Source organism: Alosa alosa, chromosome 16 (genome assembly GCF_017589495.1).
Source record: "Alosa alosa isolate M-15738 ecotype Scorff River chromosome 16, AALO_Geno_1.1, whole genome shotgun sequence".
Taxonomy (NCBI): domain Eukaryota; kingdom Metazoa; phylum Chordata; class Actinopteri; order Clupeiformes; family Clupeidae; genus Alosa; species Alosa alosa.
Genome location: NC_063204.1, coordinates 30,435,553 through 30,453,084, shown reverse-complemented (window position 1 = coordinate 30,453,084; position 17,532 = coordinate 30,435,553). Strand labels below are relative to the sequence as shown.

At 42.9% G+C, this 17,532-nt stretch overlaps 1 protein-coding gene across 1 annotated transcript in view; it reads left to right on the top strand.

Moving 5' to 3' along the window:
• Positions 1 to 17,532, top strand: part of LOC125309272 (piezo-type mechanosensitive ion channel component 2) — a 119,361-nt gene that overhangs the window by 26,101 nt on the left and 75,728 nt on the right. The window contains exon 3 of the mRNA XM_048266069.1: positions 7,301 to 7,426. Coding sequence (XP_048122026.1) covers positions 7,301 to 7,426 — 126 coding nt within the window. The remainder of the gene's footprint in view (positions 1 to 7,300; positions 7,427 to 17,532) is intronic.

Sequence of the window (17,532 nt, the reverse complement as noted above, 5' to 3'; positions counted from 1 at the left end):
AGCGAATGCAGACCTATAATTAGATATCCGCCAAACAACAAGCCTGTAGGGGCTGGCTGTCTAATGCCACAAGCTATGATGAGGACTGGTGTAGACTGGCCGCTGTCTCATCATCCAGGTGGAAGGAGGACACTAGTAGGGTGAGAAGGGTCTCCTTCAGCTAGGGCCTTACTTACAGGCCAGGCAAGTACAACATCTGTCAACCAGCAAAGTTCACATGCATGGCCTAGCTATCATGCGGCATATGGGAGCATTGAGCCTTGCCCATGGTGTTAATTAGCAATTTGATTTTGTCTAGTAGTTATTAATGAGCTTTAACTCCACTTCAGATGCATTGTATGTCAAACACCTTTGGGGCAGGTGCCATAACAGCACTGCTTGAGTTCAGGAGGTCATTCCTTGATCATTCCTGTTCACATCAACAGTTTTGGAGTGTTATATAAATTGTTTGCTCTTCCAGGAAGTTATTGCTATCCCACTGACCTTGCAAAATCGAGTCCGTGTTCGTTCATGTTGAGGCAGTGTCTGAAGAAAGTTTATGAAAATGTTGGTTCATTTTGTTTGCATTCTTTCTTCAGAACATGGTTCCAGATATTTAATTAGAAATGGTTCTCCTTGGAACCGGAGAATGGCGGAGGAAGAAGAAACACAAACAGGGAGTGAGACTGTGAGGAAACCAAGGAATGTGGTGTGTGTGTGTGTGTGTGTGTGTGTGTGTGTGTGTGTGTGTGTGTGTGTGGCGTGTGTGTGTGTGTGTGTTTGTGTGAGCGTGCGTGTGTGTGTGTGTGTGTATGTGTGTGTCTGGTGAGTGTGCGTGTGTGTGTGTGTGTATGAGTGTGTCTGTGTATGTGTGTATGAGTGTGTCTGTGTGTGTGTCTGTGTATGTGTTTGTGTGTGTGTATGAGTGTGTCTGGTGAGTGTGTGTGTGTGTGTGTGTGTGTGTGTGTGTGTGTGTGTGTGTGTGTGTGTGTGCGTGTGTGTACTGCGTGTGCGTGTGTGTACTGCGTGTGTGTATGTGACTTGAGTGTATAGCTGCCTCTCTCTGATGGGAATAATTGAGTCTTTTGGGGGATTCCAGAGGTGATGCTGGCTGCTGGGCTGCTCTTTGTCTATTGATGATGGTGCCTGGCAGTTGCTGAGGTCAAGTAACACACTGCCTCACCAAACAGCCCCATATGAGTCACCCATCTGCAAACACACATACACACACATGAAGTCACAGCACACTGACACACACACACACACACACACACACACACACACACACACACACACACACACATATGCAGTCACAGCACACTGATACACACACACACACACATATGCAGCCACAGCACACTGACACACACACACACACACAATAAATTTGCATTAAAAAGTTAGATGGAAATAGACACTATTTCTATAGACACTTTCATTCATAGATAATACACATACACAAACAACATATGTTCATGTGTACATACATGCACACTCACATACACACTCATACACACGCATACACACACACACGCACATGCACACACACGCACACACACACACACACACACACACACACACACACACACACAGTGACAAGCAAACACACATCTGATGGTTTCACTCAAAAATATGCAAACATTCATAGAGACTCTCACACTCCCAGACATACAAACACACACACACTCAGGCATATCCACACACAAACATGCACTTGTTTGCACCAAGCCAGAAACAAACTTTCATTCACAGATACACTCAGGTAGACAGACATTCTCACACACACTCTATGTCTGACACACACACACACACACACACACACACACACACACCCTGACACACACCCAACCACCCAGCCCGACACACACACACACACACACACACACACACACACACACACACACACTGAAAGGACTGTTTTAGGGCATAGCTGGGATATGAGTCACATTATGAAATGTTAATTAGAGGTTGGTTGAGTGTCTTTGACAGGCCAGATTTGTCAGGTGGTAAGATGGCTTTTAGTTGTGGTCCTATCTGTATCATTGCAGCTTCCACCACCCCTGTGAAATTAGGATCCGTGAGAGAAGAGGGAGCCAAGCGAATGACTAAGCGTCGCTGAAAACATTTCTCTCAAACACTTCACTGTATTCTGGCCATTTGGCCCCGTTTTAAGATCCATCTTTCTTTCTTTTTTCTGTCAGGGCGTGTTGAAGAGGTTTCAGGTTTTACGAAACAGCCACCAGCACAAAATCGTCATCATAAATTGCAATAATTGTGAAATTGATAAGTTCCTTGCAAGCGCTTGCGTACATGCACGCATGAATGACCCTGTCCCGTTGACGGAGTAGTAATTCTGGCGTGTTTGGAGAAGGAAATGTTAATGCACTAGTTGAGTCCAATTAATGCTGTTCGCTACCTCATACTACCTCTCAAGCTCAGGAAATAGAGACGGCAGTCTAGACAGAATCCATTTCTCCTGCAGTATCCCCTATGTTTTTTAATTACACTGCAATTTGACCTTTGTCAAATATTTGGCCCACGCTACACTTGGTTGGCTGCCACCCTATCATTTTTTTTCTCAACTGGCAGTTTAATGTTCTAGAATATTGTATTAAAAAAAAAACTTGTCAAGTAAGTTTATTCTGCAAATTCCCCAGCATCAAGCTTCATATCTCTCCTCAGAAATACAGAAGTGGTGTTATATTGCTGATGGGTAGTAATGTGTGACTGGAGTTTGGAACAACGCCCAGGCTCACACTACCTACACTTTTTTGAGAAATGGGCAAAAAGAAAACACGACTATATTCTACCAAAAAAAAGATTTGTGCCTCACAACTGACCTGTTTCTCTAAATTAAAGCTCCACTCAACTTCAACTCAGACCTAGAGAGTTTATACAAAGTCATGCTGTGCTTTAAGATGAGCTGATGTTTCTTTATACAGTATGCACATTACTCTTGAGGCCACATACTAACAGTGTCTCAACCTACTGTCTGGCCTTTTATCATCATTCAGCTATTGGTATTAAATCTAATGAAGAAACGGATTGTGAAAATACTGAAAAACAAAGCTCTGAAGTTCAGTGCAAACCTGTAATTCCAGGAAACCTTCATCTCCCATAGCCTAATAGCAGTTCAACAGCAGATGATGTCTTAGCCTATCACTGGATCTTCACTCTAGATGCTATTTGTCAAAGAATGAATTGTCTCAAATCAATTACCTGAGAGGCAGCTCTTTGGAGCAAGTGCATTATCTTTCTGCTAATCCATTTAGCACTCACTGCTTTTACAGACAGTATTGAACTTCCAATCAGATTTGGCTTCCATATCAGTATATGCTGCTAGTGCTTATGGATGCAATGATGAGATTATGCTTTCTCGTGATTGACACCACTGCGCTACCTCCTGCTGTTTGGTTGGTTTGGCTTGTACACACAGACAGGAAAACATGCATCGTGCTCCACGTTTCACGTTGTGCCATCGAACGGGAGCCAGGATGCAACCTGATAGCTACTGGCCCACACAAGCCAAGGGGTCCTGGGCGGTCTGGGGATGCTTTCAATGAGCAAACCAGCTCCCTCCCCGTCCCTTTGGCAAGCGGCTCGTTCGCTGGGGGACTGTCTTTAAATGCGATTAAAGCGATAAAATTTCACAATTTGGACAAGAGCGCCAGGGTCTCTGGCACACACGCGGGAGGCCCAGAGGCCAAACTCCCGGGACTAGCCGGAGTCGTGTGTCTCACTATCCTCCCCGTCCGGTTCTAACACACAGTCTCCGTCATCACTGAGAGAGAGGATGTTAAGGTGGCAAACAGGTATGCATGGCAACTTATCCTCTCAGCTGAGGTACCAGATGCGCTCGAGCAGACGTGCGGGGACAGACACGAGAGCAAAGGGGGGGGGGGGGGGGGCTGAAAGAAATCACAAACTGATGTGAAACATGCCTACACATCATCTTTTGTCCACAGCGGGATCGCAAAGACATCTGGTTTGCATTTGAGCTTCCTGTACCAGTATCGGCTTTCTGCCACAGATGGTCCGACTTGCGGTGGTGTTTTTTTTTTTTTTTATCTCCTGGTCCTTCTAATGGCTTAAGTTCAGTGCATGGCACAGTCAGTCTCTCACACTCCAACCCTGCATGCCCAAAGTTAATCACACATTCCAATTATATAAATGATTCAGTATTACTTTCTTTCAACTACGCTACGCCAGAATGCTTTATTCAAAAATGAAGAATTACACAAATGAAATTAAGTGGGGCCAGGTTTTCATTTACAGCTCATGCTTGACTTAATGTTCTGCAGGCTGCTATAGGCAAAACTCTTTCTAATAATGATTGCCTCTCTCAAAGAAAGAACAATACATTTGTGCTCCATAATTGGGCCAGTTAAACGATTTCGTAACAGAACCTAATTGTTATCAACGCATGCAGGAACTTGGCAGTGGGTTTTACACCTAGGGTTTGTAAACACATTGCTAATTGCAGTGAGAGCTAATGCATTTATGTAAGCATTCACTCACTCATCAATGTGTGCCAATCCATCCTAAACTATTTAAAATAGCAGCATGTCCTTTTATCACCCTATTTACAAAACATATGTTTACAAAAATATTGGCAAATCAAGCCTTACACCTATGTACTAAAAAACAGTCTAAAACTGAGTGTTCAGTATGCAGTTCGCCCTTTACAAGGCACTGTTAACTAGTTTCATTATGTTACATAAGTAATGTTTCAATTATTTAGAGTATTGCCCAGGAAAGTAGTTTCATGACCATTTAGGCTACAGGTTATAACAATTAATTGTTAAAAACAATAATAATAATTTTGGCTTAATGGTGAATTTAATTCTCACCGACTGTGTTACTTCTCATAATTTAATATTTATCTTCTTGTCCACGATTTCTTTTCTCATTTCACATTATTTTAGTGTGCAGAGTGAAGGCTGTCGAATCTTACACTCAATGCAGTTTCATGTACTGTACACAAACAGTCCGATTTTAGTCCAATTATACACTTAACTCTGCTTAAAAAATGTCATGCAAATTGAGTAATCAGACTGAAGATTGAAAGATTGAAATCCAATGTAATGAAATCAGAAAAAATAACATGGAGTATTCAATTTATTTGATTAGATCTGTCATGTAACTAATACTTTGATTTAAATTAGGGTTAATCATGATACCTGAATTCATAATCTTGAATCTTAGGAATCCGATTGTACATATGAACATATAAGCACAGTGACTGTAGCATTTTGATACTGCAGTTGTTGTGGCTTCCATGGATTTACACACTCAGAAAGTCTTGGCAGTAACTGGTGTCGGTGCTATGAGTCAGGCAGCTCTATATGTTAGTCTCCTGCAGGAGAGAGGCATTAACTGCTGAAGGTGTTTAGAGGGTCTGTGGTCTGCCTCCCCCAGTCAGAAGATCTCAGCTACCGTTGGGAAGCACCGTCCATTTTCACACATGGCCACACAGAGAAAATGATACTTTTTTCTGCTATTTTTAATGCATTTTCAACGGATTTTCATTCTTCGAAGGTATACATTTTGTGATTGTGAGTTAGTCTTCTCGCTGACAAACCATGCTGAAATAGTGTTGCTTCATTAAACTATTATTTATTTACTTTACTACCTTCATTTCTCTATCGTGGCTGTAGATACAAAGCTTTTGTAAGACAGGAGCATGTTGCGATGCCAGTGCTGGCTGGTCCAGGGTCTTTTGACAGGACCTGATGTAACAAAATCTGCTGAGAAGCACAACAACGTTTGATCTCACATGGTCAAATATGGAAGAAATCAGCCCAAAAATCTGTGTAATCATGTGAAATGTGTAACATCCTTTTGTGGGCAAAGCCATTGTCAACAAAATGTCTTTTAAACTTTTGCCTTTGTCTTTGTAAGGCCTGTGCCTGACATATTGTGATTATTGTGCATTTACGGTAGGCAACATAAAAGATGGCAAGTACTGTACATCTTTCTTTCATAAATAACAATTGCACTTACAATTACACATTTTGTTTTGCTATCACATCAAATCTTTTAAAATGAGTTCAAAATGTTTGTGGAGTGGAAAATCACTCTGAATCACACAGATGATGCTTGTTCCAAATTTCTGGAAAATCAGACGTTGGCGAGCAGCGTTCAAATAGATTTCACATGGCTTGTTCCCTCAAAGAAAAGCCCGTAAACAAAACATTACTTGGACCTGAGACATTTCCTTTGTTTTTCAATGGCAGTGGCATCAACTGCGTCACTATCAAACATCAATCACAGCTATTATTTAAACTACGCCAGTGGTAAGTGCTCCCTGCAGAATGGGGGAGATAGTTGTTCCCTGGGATGTTTAGAAGAAGGAGTTTGTCTCTCTGAGATCGCACTCCTCCTCGTTTCCCAGTGCCTTACGGCAGAAAAATAATAATTGTAGCCTTCATATTCTTTTTCTAATTCCGCCCACAGTCTTTCCTTAAATTCCACCATCTTCCCATGCCAGTGTTTTAGCATCTACAGAAGAAAAATATTTGAATAAACAAAACAAAAATAATCTGACTTTGATGTGAGTTCTCTGAGCATGTCTTCTCAGCATGGAGACTCTGTCTGGATATCACACACATCATATTTCTCACATGATGGATTATCACATGGCTGCCAAAAGCATCAATGTGTGTTCGTACTACTGCGTGTCTGCCAAAAGCATGGGCGACGACCGGCTGTGCGCTCTCACTGTGCTACGGCTACAGCGCTAGCGCTAATGGGGACGGATTACAGCAGGCTTTTCCTATTAGCCAGACTGACAGACAGGTTAACCTGGGCGAACTTTCACCCTGACAAGAGGAATGTCGGATTTCCCTCAAACGCCAGCGGCGCTGGTTATCATGGAGACCAAGGAAAACAGGAACAGCCGTGAGCGTTGCACTGCAGACAGTAAAATTAAATTATCCTGTTAAGGCGCTGGCTTATATAGGGTAAAGCTGATATATTTGCTGATGGGTCCTTCAAGACTGCATTACAGTGTTTGCTACAGCACAATGATTTCTTAAAAAACCTTGAAATAAATCTTCTACTAACTACTACTACTTCTTACTAACTAAACACTAACAGACAGATAGAGAATGACAAGTTTGTTACACACACACACACACACACAAACACACAAAAAAGTTGGTTCCTTTCCCTGCTGGTTATTTTTTGGTTTTCAAAAAATTGTGACATTTTAAAACTTTCATATCAAACGGTTTGTACCTGCCTTTGTGTAAAGGTACTTAATCACAAACCTGACAACCCTCAGTGCCTCACAGTTCCATTCCTGTTGTTCGTCCTCCAGGCCACACGGGGCGCTTGCTGAAATCTCTCTGCTTCACCAGCATGACCTTCCTACTGCTGCACATCATCTACCAGGTCACCATTAACAGTCTGCTGGCGGGAGAGAATATCGAGCCCAACTTCAACTGTAAGTTAACAATCACTGACTGTGTGCCCATACACTTTGCCTACCAGTCTCACAGCTGGGGCAGCATACGCTTTGCAAACATTCTGCTTCAATTTCGGCCTGGCTGGTCACACACTGGTTACGCAGAGTCACTCTCTCCTCAGTGTTATGCCTTCTTGGATGGTCAACACTTCTGCTAAATGTCCAGTGATGTGGCAGTGTGATATTTAGTAAAAGTCATGTCAATCACCAATTTTAGTAACATGAAACTTATTGTTTTGACAGATACGTACAGGATTTTTTATCTGTTATGACATGCATATGACAGCATATTGTGTCTGTTATGATATGGTGATATCAAACTTATGAGGGATCAGATTAAGTTTTACCCTGAGTGCGTGCTTTGAAACAGGTGTGACACTAGGCCCACCTCAAATAAACACACGCACATGCAGGACCAAGGAGCAGGGAGCTTTCAGGTCGTGATGTACTCACGGCTGGATTATTTCACTACCACGACGCACAGACCCTTGCCATCCCTGAGCTACGCCAGTGGCCCCGGGGCTTAGGCCCAAGCCAGAGAATTTTCACACACAACTGCACACACACCACTCTCTCTCTCTCTCTCTCTCTCTCTCGCCCTGTCTCCAAGTAGCAATAAGCCCCAACATCTGCACTCAAGATGGGGATAAACATATAATGAAACAGTGGAGAAACAGAGAAGAAAGAAAGCAAAAAAATAAAACAGTCCCAGTCTCCCCTCCCAACAGAACAGACAGAAGTGCATTCAAAAGCAGAATCCTGGGCGCTAGCTCGTCTGTTTCGCGTTGGGTCGTCCACTGTAAAAATGTGCCAACGACGCCGCGGTCCTCTGATGGTGATTGAGATTCACGTGAGAGCCCTACTTTCCGGCACGCACGGCTGGTCCTTCACGAACATCACAACGCTTACGGGGTTAAAGTGTAAATTTGGTGCTAGACTTGCGTAACTCTCCGCTGTGTTAAGATTCGTGTTAACAACCCTTTTTCGTGGAAATGGTTTTTGGGCTGTTGTAAAGTATGCGGCAAAGCCCGCCAGCAGAGAGCATAGAAAATGAACGACGATCATAAATCCACAACACAATTTATGCATACCATTTGATGTTTATGTAGGAGTCATTTTTTTTCAAGTTTACCATTATATCTATTCTGGAGCAAGATCTGAATACTCTGGCGCCAGGGGGACTGAGCAGTCCGTAGTGCGTAGACCTCTAAATGGGTGAACACATTCACAAAACAGTAGCCAGCTGAGATGGGAAGAGCAGTTTAAGTTCAGTACTTTGAGCCTGTTTTATTTCAATGCACAAACAGCCTCATTTCCATTCATAGCAGAAGTTTAGCGCCACTAAAAAGAAGATTTAGTGTATTTAAATGTCAATGGGGAGGAAATCAAATGTTTGTGTTTTAAACTCAGCCAGGTGAGGGTTTTTAAAATATTTTTTTTGTAATTTAATGACCACATTTTTTTTTTTCTTTGGCGTATTCTGCTGCAAAGAGCCCATGGTTGTGGTGGGCCAAAGACAACAACTGGCACTCAGTAGAGTGTCTGGAACTTGATAAATGCCATTTTTTAAGCCTGGGGCGTATGAGAGGTCTCGCTCCGTGAGTTTTAACGCCACTGGAACAATGCTTTCCAAATGACAGTGCACGTTTTCATCAGGTGTTGCTCGGCGGCGCTTACGTAAGGCATTTCTGGCATCCAGGACCCTGTGTAAAAAAGTCTCGGGGAGTCTGCCTGTTCCACGCCATTAAAACCCTGTGGCTTCTACCTTAGTCGTTTGTGTGTCTGTGGAACGCCCTCTCCCTGGCTGGCCACATGAAATAGGGCTTGTCACAAGAGATAAAGCGTGAGGGTTTGGAGATTATAGACTATAATTTATATAATTGGTCTCTGACAAATAGTATGAAGTAGTTAAATAGTGATATCAAAACAATTCTGGATTCATGCTGAAACAGTTCCCCATCTACAGTTGAATGGATCTGGAGTTTAATGTGTTTAAAGGACATTAAGATTCATTTAATGACTCTCATGTAAGGCTTTAAAAAAATGTCCTATTTGATCTTTGGTTAAAACTTTTGTGCCAAGGCCTCACCACATATCAAAATGACTTGGAAAGAATACATTTGGTATGACATTACTTTGAAACAATACATTTGGCTGTGATTGTTTTGTGTGTTGAAATAAAATTCCTGCATTTCAAATATCATACTATTTTGGATATTGACAATATATTATATTTGCAAGACACTCTACACAGACATTTTAAAAGAAACATTTTTGAAATGTTAAATTAGCATGGAATATATATTTATTTCAATGTCATATTGCCTATCTAAACAATCTGTCTGTTAATCTGCCATGATACATCATACCAACAGCAGGATCATTATCACTGCCTTTGGTATTTATAAGAGAAAAACAATGGCACTTAGTTTCCATAGTTTGCCTACAGAGACTGAACAAATCATCTGTTAAGATTCAAGTTCAGTATGTAAAATTGTAGTGGAATGTCACCTTGATTAAATCCAACCCTTAACCCTAACCTTAACCATAACCGTAAATTGTAGTGAACAGTGTCAAAAGATAGTTTGTTGATAATCTGAGCATCTGAGGTGGACTATCCAAGTAAACTGTAACTGAAAACACACCACACACACACACACATATGCAGTAGATGACAAATGGAGACCACCTCCCTTGCTGCTCCTAGGATGATGAAGAGCCGGTACGGTGAGAGGGGAGGAGGGGTTCCTTCAGTTCCTTCACCCCGCTATGCAGGGGGGTGAGATAGATGGTGAGGAAGTGAGCGTGACCCACCCCACCCCACCTCACCTCACCTCACCTCACCCCCTACACCACCTACCCCAGCCCACAGCACCCATCACAGCTCTAGGTCCCCTACCCCACCTGCCCCTCTTACCCCACCTACACCAGCCCAGCAGTGTAGCATGGGCCGCAGCTCTAGGCTTTTTTATGCCCACACGCCACAGGCCCAGACGGCCTCCCTCACAGCTGCTCCTCAGAATCCTGTTTGACCAGGTCAGAGGTCGGACCCCAAGGAGGTCATGCAGAGTCCCCATGGGGCTGTTAAAACATATGTGGAGCAGATGTGTGGAGGGTGTGTGTGTGTGTGTGTGTGTGTGTGTGTGTGTTCATATCAGAAATCATCATAGAACACAAAGTGCACAATCCGATTTAGTTGTGTACTGACCACAACCTTGAGATGAGGAGCAGTAGCGTCTCATAGGTTTAAGCAAAAGGACAATACAAAACCTTGTGGTTATGCTTCTTTAAACATATCTAAAGTGTACATGAGTTGCCACAACTACCAAGTCTCCACACACCCCTCACCGCCACAAAGGCAGAAGGAGGGGGAAAAAAGAGAGATTTATTACTTTCACAACAGTGCCAGAAAATGTTACGCTACTCATCATTTGGACGGGTTCTCCGTTTTCTCCTTCAGCTGGGCACACCAACTTCACTTCTCGGCGGCATGATTATGAATGACAGCATGGCTAATTAGCACTAGCACTAGGGTTTTTAACAGGAACCATGCCTGGCTCTTTGAGTGCAAGTGTGCATTTGGTCGGAGCAGTTCTAGTGTTACTCACACTGACGCTCTTAATTTCTGGGAGTAATTGGCTTTGGATTGAGTTACAGGCCTCCATATTGTTTTTTCTCTCGCGGGCGTCAGATCTGCTTCGTCTCAACTAAAAGTGTGGGTTTTGAAGAGCTAACAGTCCGTCACTGAGGATTTGCTGCCTGATATGTAGACAGCATGTACGGTATGGCTTATAGTAATGCCGTGAATTGCACCTGAGCAAGCTACTGAATAAATTATTTCTCGTTGATGTTTGTTTTTTTTTAAGTTGGAAATGTCTTGTAAAATATTGTTTATAAACAACATGAAGTCATCTTGAATGTTATGCTCCATAAACTGCTGAAGCACCATTTTAGTTGTTGGTGTAGTGTTGGTGTTAGGTGCTATAGTATATCAAATGGCATGCGTGTAAACATGTGGTGTTTGGAGAAATGAATATCTTACCAACGTTTAGCACTTAAAGATCAGCATTCCTATTTTATGTCTGCCTGAGCTATTCATGGAGCCACAGTTTTACACTCCAAGAAGTCCATACTTGTATGATGCCCTGAGCTGTTTATAACAAAACAGAATCTAGATCAGTTCCCAAAAAACACACACACAGAAAACAGAAACAGGACTTGGAGAAAAATGTATCTTTTCAAAATTTTTTGCAATTCAGTGGAATGGCGAACACACAAATGAAGTCCACTGTAAACCAAGGTCTTTTAAACAGCCATCCCCCATGCAACACCCTAATTTTCGAGGAAACTTAAACACAAACAAGAAGCACTCCGTCACACCAACAAGGTTATCTGATTGTTCAGCATTCAACACCATTTCCTTTGTTTCAATATTAGCTACAGACCAAAAAACCTTGCTAACACAAACAGCAAGGACACATGTACTCACCAAGCTGTCAGATCCCAAAGATACCACTGGTTTAGACGTAGATAATTATTTATTTACATTATGTTTATACAATATATGTATATTTACAATGTACAATAAATATATATACTGTATTTGACCTAAATGGGATTGGTATGTGAAAAGAGCGTGTGCAACACATGCCCTCCTTATCGCTCACGGCTCCCTGTATTTCAGTGCTGGCATCTCAAAACTGTGCCTGTGTGGCAAACGCCAGAGACCGGAGCGCAGCCAAAAATGACATCTCCTTCCCAAAGGCTGTTGGCAGGGGATAAATCTGTCTTCCCCACCCCACAACACACCAATCCCTCACTTTTTTTTCTCTCTCAAAAGAGGAAAAAAGGGAAAGGTGTTCGCCAGGGGCCCGAGTGACCCCTGCGAGCCCCCAGGAGGGACGCGGAGCGAGAACACTAGCGGCCCTTTTCTGCGCAGCGGAGGGCATGTTGGGCAGGGCAGCGGGATGAAAGCAGCAACAGTGAAAAATGACATCCGCCTCTAAATGAGCCGTGGCACGAGCACCGCCTCACTCTGAAGGGCTCTCAAACTGTCAGGAGCCCCAAGAGAGAGAGAGAGAGAGAGAGAGAGAGAAAGGCACAAAGAGGGAGAAGGACAGAGGGAGAGAGGCACAGAGAGTGAGAGAGAGAGAAAGAGAAAGAGAGACAGAGAGAAAGAGAGAGAGAGAGAGAAAGAAAAAAAGAGAGAGGGACAAAGAGAGAGGGGGAGAGAGAGAAAGAGACAGGGAGACAGGACAGAGAGAGAGAGAGAGAGACTTCTTCACTAGCTGCCCCAAAGTACAAAGAAATTCTCTACAACTTTTACCCAAAATTTCAAGCTATATATATAAAATTCTCTGAGATCGAAGACCCCCCAAAATAAGATAGTTACAATATTAGGAGAGGAGGAAGATGTAATACTAGCTGCACATTAATATAAAACATTGACAATTAGTGGTGCACCTATAAATGCAAATTCGCAATACTGCATACTGCAATAACCCATATCCTTCCTCACACACATTACACACACACACACACACACACACACACACATTACACACACACACACACACACTGTGTCATGCCAATAAAACAAATTTGAATTAAATGTAATTGATTTAGAAAGAGAAAGAGATTAACAGCATAAGTAAAAGTACCAAAATATCTTTTTGTATCACATCAAGAGTGAAATGCACTTTTTGATGGAACACATATGAGTTTATTTGCAGTGCAGTACATCTGGGATAACTGTATAAATTATCTTCTGATATTTAACACTGACTCCCCTCACCTCATTTATCACAGTGATGGAGTAAAGTATCCCAGACTACACCACATCCTTGCACTGAACTACAACAGTTTGGCCTCCATAGCCCAGTGTAGCACACAAGCCTTGCTGTAGCCATACAGTCCCCATACAGATCCCATCATGCCTGTCTGTTTGGAATGTGAGTGAGAAAGAGGCTGTGTGGAGCCCACCTCAGAGAGGTCGATCTGTTACTCTCTTACTCCCCTCACACACACACACACATACACTCCTCCAGTCCTCCCCAGTGCTTGTGTGGTGTGCGGAGAGGAGAGTAATGATGCTTTGTTCTCCACTCTAGCATCCGCTGCAGCTTGGCCGCCCTTGTCACGGTGCCAGCAGTGTGGATTTGCGTCTGTCACTACAGTAAAGCCCCTGCCAGGAGCAATAATAACAAAACACACCAAACCAAAAAAGCCCTTTCCATTTTTTTGCCTCCTCTCTTCTTGTCAATGACTGGGAGGCTGATAAGAATCGCCTTCCTCCCAGGATGCCGGAGCCTTAAATCGATCTAAAAATACTTTTGCCCTGTGGCCCACAACTCATTTTGACATCAAACAAAAGACTGTACGTGGAACGGGTCACTTTGAATAGAAGGGCATAAACATAGCTAATTGAAGCCTGTGGATTTGAATGAGAATGAGGAGCGGTTTTATAGACGAGGCATTTTAAAGAGCTGCTAAGACCAAACGCTAAACTTCCTAAACACTGCCAGCACTCTCTTTAGGTCTTTTGTTAAAGTTATTGTGTTCCCTGAATTGTGTTCCCTACTTTGACCATATGCAATGACAAAAATAATATAGTTTATAATACTGCTAACTAAACTTGCCAGAGGGAGGCTCAATGCTTGGCAATTCAAATGATTCAGTCTTCTTGATATTAATCCTCTGCAGTTGCATCACAAGTAAATGCAGAAATGAAATAGTGCCATTAAAAAACAAACAAACAAAAAAGACAGAATGCAAGTCAAGCGTGTATTACAGTAAATCTTATTTTGGGCTTGAAGAAATGACAGTGGTAGTTTTTGTGACTGGAAGTGATGTAGAGTTGTTTAGTTTCAGGGGGTTTTTTGTTGTTGATTTTTCAGTGGCTCTCTCTTTGGGGTTTTAGGAGTTTTTGAATGCCTTGTTTTTCCCTTTCTGCTCCCAAGTGGAGCCATGGTCTCAAATAACACCCGTTTAGCCATAATAAAAGACAGCATGCTGCGTTGCGCAGACGGCCTGATCTGTGGCTTTGTTTCAACAATAAGAAACCACAGCTCCTCTGGTGGGGATTGTTTTTAGAACGCCCTTGTCCGCAGGTGTTTCTGTAAAAAATAATCCTGAATCGCTCGCAGTTTTGAGGCACATAAATGTGCGATTATCTCTTTTTTTCTTGAGCGCTGACATGGCCCCTCCCTGGACCCTGGGGGCCGTCTCTGTGTATGCACAAACACAGGAAACATTTCCCTTCCTTTCTCTTCTTCACCTTTTCATCAGCAGACAATTGAGCATTAATTACAGGTGCATCTGCTGTTTGGTGCTTTGCTTGAATGACCTAAGGAGAAATTATAGTGTTAGGATTGTGAAGACATGAAAAAGTGTATGTGCGTATGTGTGTGTGTGTGCGTGTGTGTGTGTGTGTGTGTGTGTGTGTGTTTAATAAATGAAGGAGCACAGCATTGTGAAGGCTGCTACTGTATATTTCATGTATATTGTGTGTATGCGTGTGTGTGTGTATGCGTGTGTGTGTGTGTGTGTGTGTGTGTGTGTGTGTGTGTGTGTGTGTGTGTGTGTGTGTGTGTGTCTGTCCGTCTGTCTCTCATTGTGTGACTGCTTCTCTATCTGAACTCACTGTGGAGGTCCAGCACTAGTGTCCTGCAGCTGTTGTTCTTTATGTCCTACTTAGTCATATGACCTCACAAACCAGGTCACACGCCCACACCTGGGCTGACCCCATGGGTGGGAGACTCACACTGTCATCATGTTGTCAGTCACTGGACGTTCACCCACTGACCCAGAGGTTATTAGAAGTGATATTTCTCTGTGTTGTTGGAATTGTCAAGCTTATCACACAAATCTATTGAAAGGGTCCAGAATGAATTTATTTTAATTCACGGTTGATACTTCAATGCAAATTGTATTGATTGTGTTGTTTGAATAAAGATGATCTGCGTTTAGTGATGATTCTGGAGAAAAGTATTCTTGCTGTCATGTTCGTAAACTCTGTGGTATTTTAGCAGTATGGCTACAATTTAGCAGGTGATTTCACAACTCTGGATGACAAAGTCTGCAGAGGAAGTTGTAAAATGCTCAGTAGGGGGACTGTGGTATGTGTAGGGACAGACTTAATGATTCAGTATGGAAAGCTTGTTTGCTCATCATGCACAATCATTTGGACTTCGAGGAAATACCATTCATCTCTACAGCTCTTTTAAACCAGCCTGTCACAGTTTATTTCCCCCATACTGTATATTTTGAAAGGTATAAGCTAAGCTAAGATAATACAAATAGATGATACAGAAATGTAAGAGATTAACACCTTTTATATTATCTGGCAAACCAACCAGACCTGAGAAATGTTCATGGTGTGCGTGTATTCTCGCTATGTTCACCTCAATCACCAAAAACCATTAGTGTGTACGTGCATGCCTAAGTCGTCGTATTCAGAGTGATTTTAGGGCGGGTGTCATGGTGCTGTTAGTATAAAGTTGAAGCTTAGCCACTTCAAACACTCTCTTATCCCCTCAGACACTTTGACGCTGTCTGGGTACGATCACATGTTAAAAACTGTTTTTGATTTTTTTCTTCTTCTGTTTATGGTAGGCATGCAGGTAATTGCAGAGATTAACTAAAGCAAAAAAAAGGCAACCAATGATCAAAGATAAAACATGTCTTGCATGCCTCCTCCCCAAGAATTCATAACCCAACACAATATGTTAAAAAAATGTGTTTTCAAAGTTGAAATGTGTAATGTGTAAGTTTATACCACACCTGAGGAACTGCTGAGTGTGTGTGTGTCTGTGTATGTGCGGTGTGCATACGTGCGTGTGTTTGTGTGCGTTTGTGTGTGCGTGAATGCGTGCATGTGAGTGGGTTATGGGTGTATACCCTCACATACAGTTGCCCATGCCACTGGCCAGCTCAATCAGTGCTTCCTCACTTGGGCTGGAGTCATGAGAGGAAATCTGAGTTTCCCCTGCTGCTGCTGCTCCCACCACTTCAGGGTTATTAGCCTCCCGCACTCCGATCGCCAACTCTGCTCCCACAACACAACTACCAATAGCCTACCACCCCAACCCAATCTGGTTTCCTGTGAGGGACAGTAATTCCAGTAAGGGGTTAGGGTAGAGGGTTCCAATAGAGGGTTAGGGTAGAGGGTTGGGGTAGAGGGTTCCAGTAGAGGGTTAGGGTAGAAGGTTCCAGTAGAGGGTTAGGGTAGAGGGTTGGGGTAGAGGGTTCCAGTAGAGGGTTAGGGTAGAAGGTTCCAGTAGAGGGTTAGGGTAGAGGGTTCCAGTTAGAGGTCTGCGGAGGACTGATATTTCAGTCCCGCTCCCGCAATATTCTGTCCGGCTCCCACATTAATGTGTCATTTTTAGTCCCGCTCCCGCCCGCATCTGTAATATGATGTCCCGCTCCCGCCCGCTAAAGCCCGCATGCAGGAGGGATAGCCTATTCAGCTTTTCTTTCTGTCCCACGAAAGGAGCACACACACCTGAGAAAGACTCCAGATGTCAGTTTCTTGGTTCTGAATGTAGGCTAACAACTGAAGTAGGCTAGGCCTATTCTGGTGCCCTCTTCCTCTGTCATGCTTTCGATTTTTGAGTTTTAACAATGAGCAGCAGGAACAAATTGAACCCACGTAAACGACAATGTGAGAAGCTGAACTTTCCCCCTTCTCCCTATATCGGACTGTAAAGACGTTTCGGTGCAGCACTTGAAATGCGATAGAGGGAGAGACTCCACTCGGTTGCACACACACATACAGTACATGCACCCATACACACACAGTCACCCGCCACATCTCCATGGCGTGTAAACGATGTTGTGTGTTTGTTTGAAGTATTATTTCATGTTGTGTAAAGTGTGTTTGGTGTACAGTTTTGTCTAATCGTTAGTGTCGGGAGTTTTGCCGCCAGTTTGGCGTTCATTCATGATTTCCGCAATTTTTCTTTAGTTTTGCCAAAAGCGGCGTTAATTATAATAATGTCTTTCTTTGTCCCCGGTAACTTAAACACATAGTGTGGTACCCACTGTCATTCCATTTACCATTTGCATTCGCTGTACAACGCCTGTAA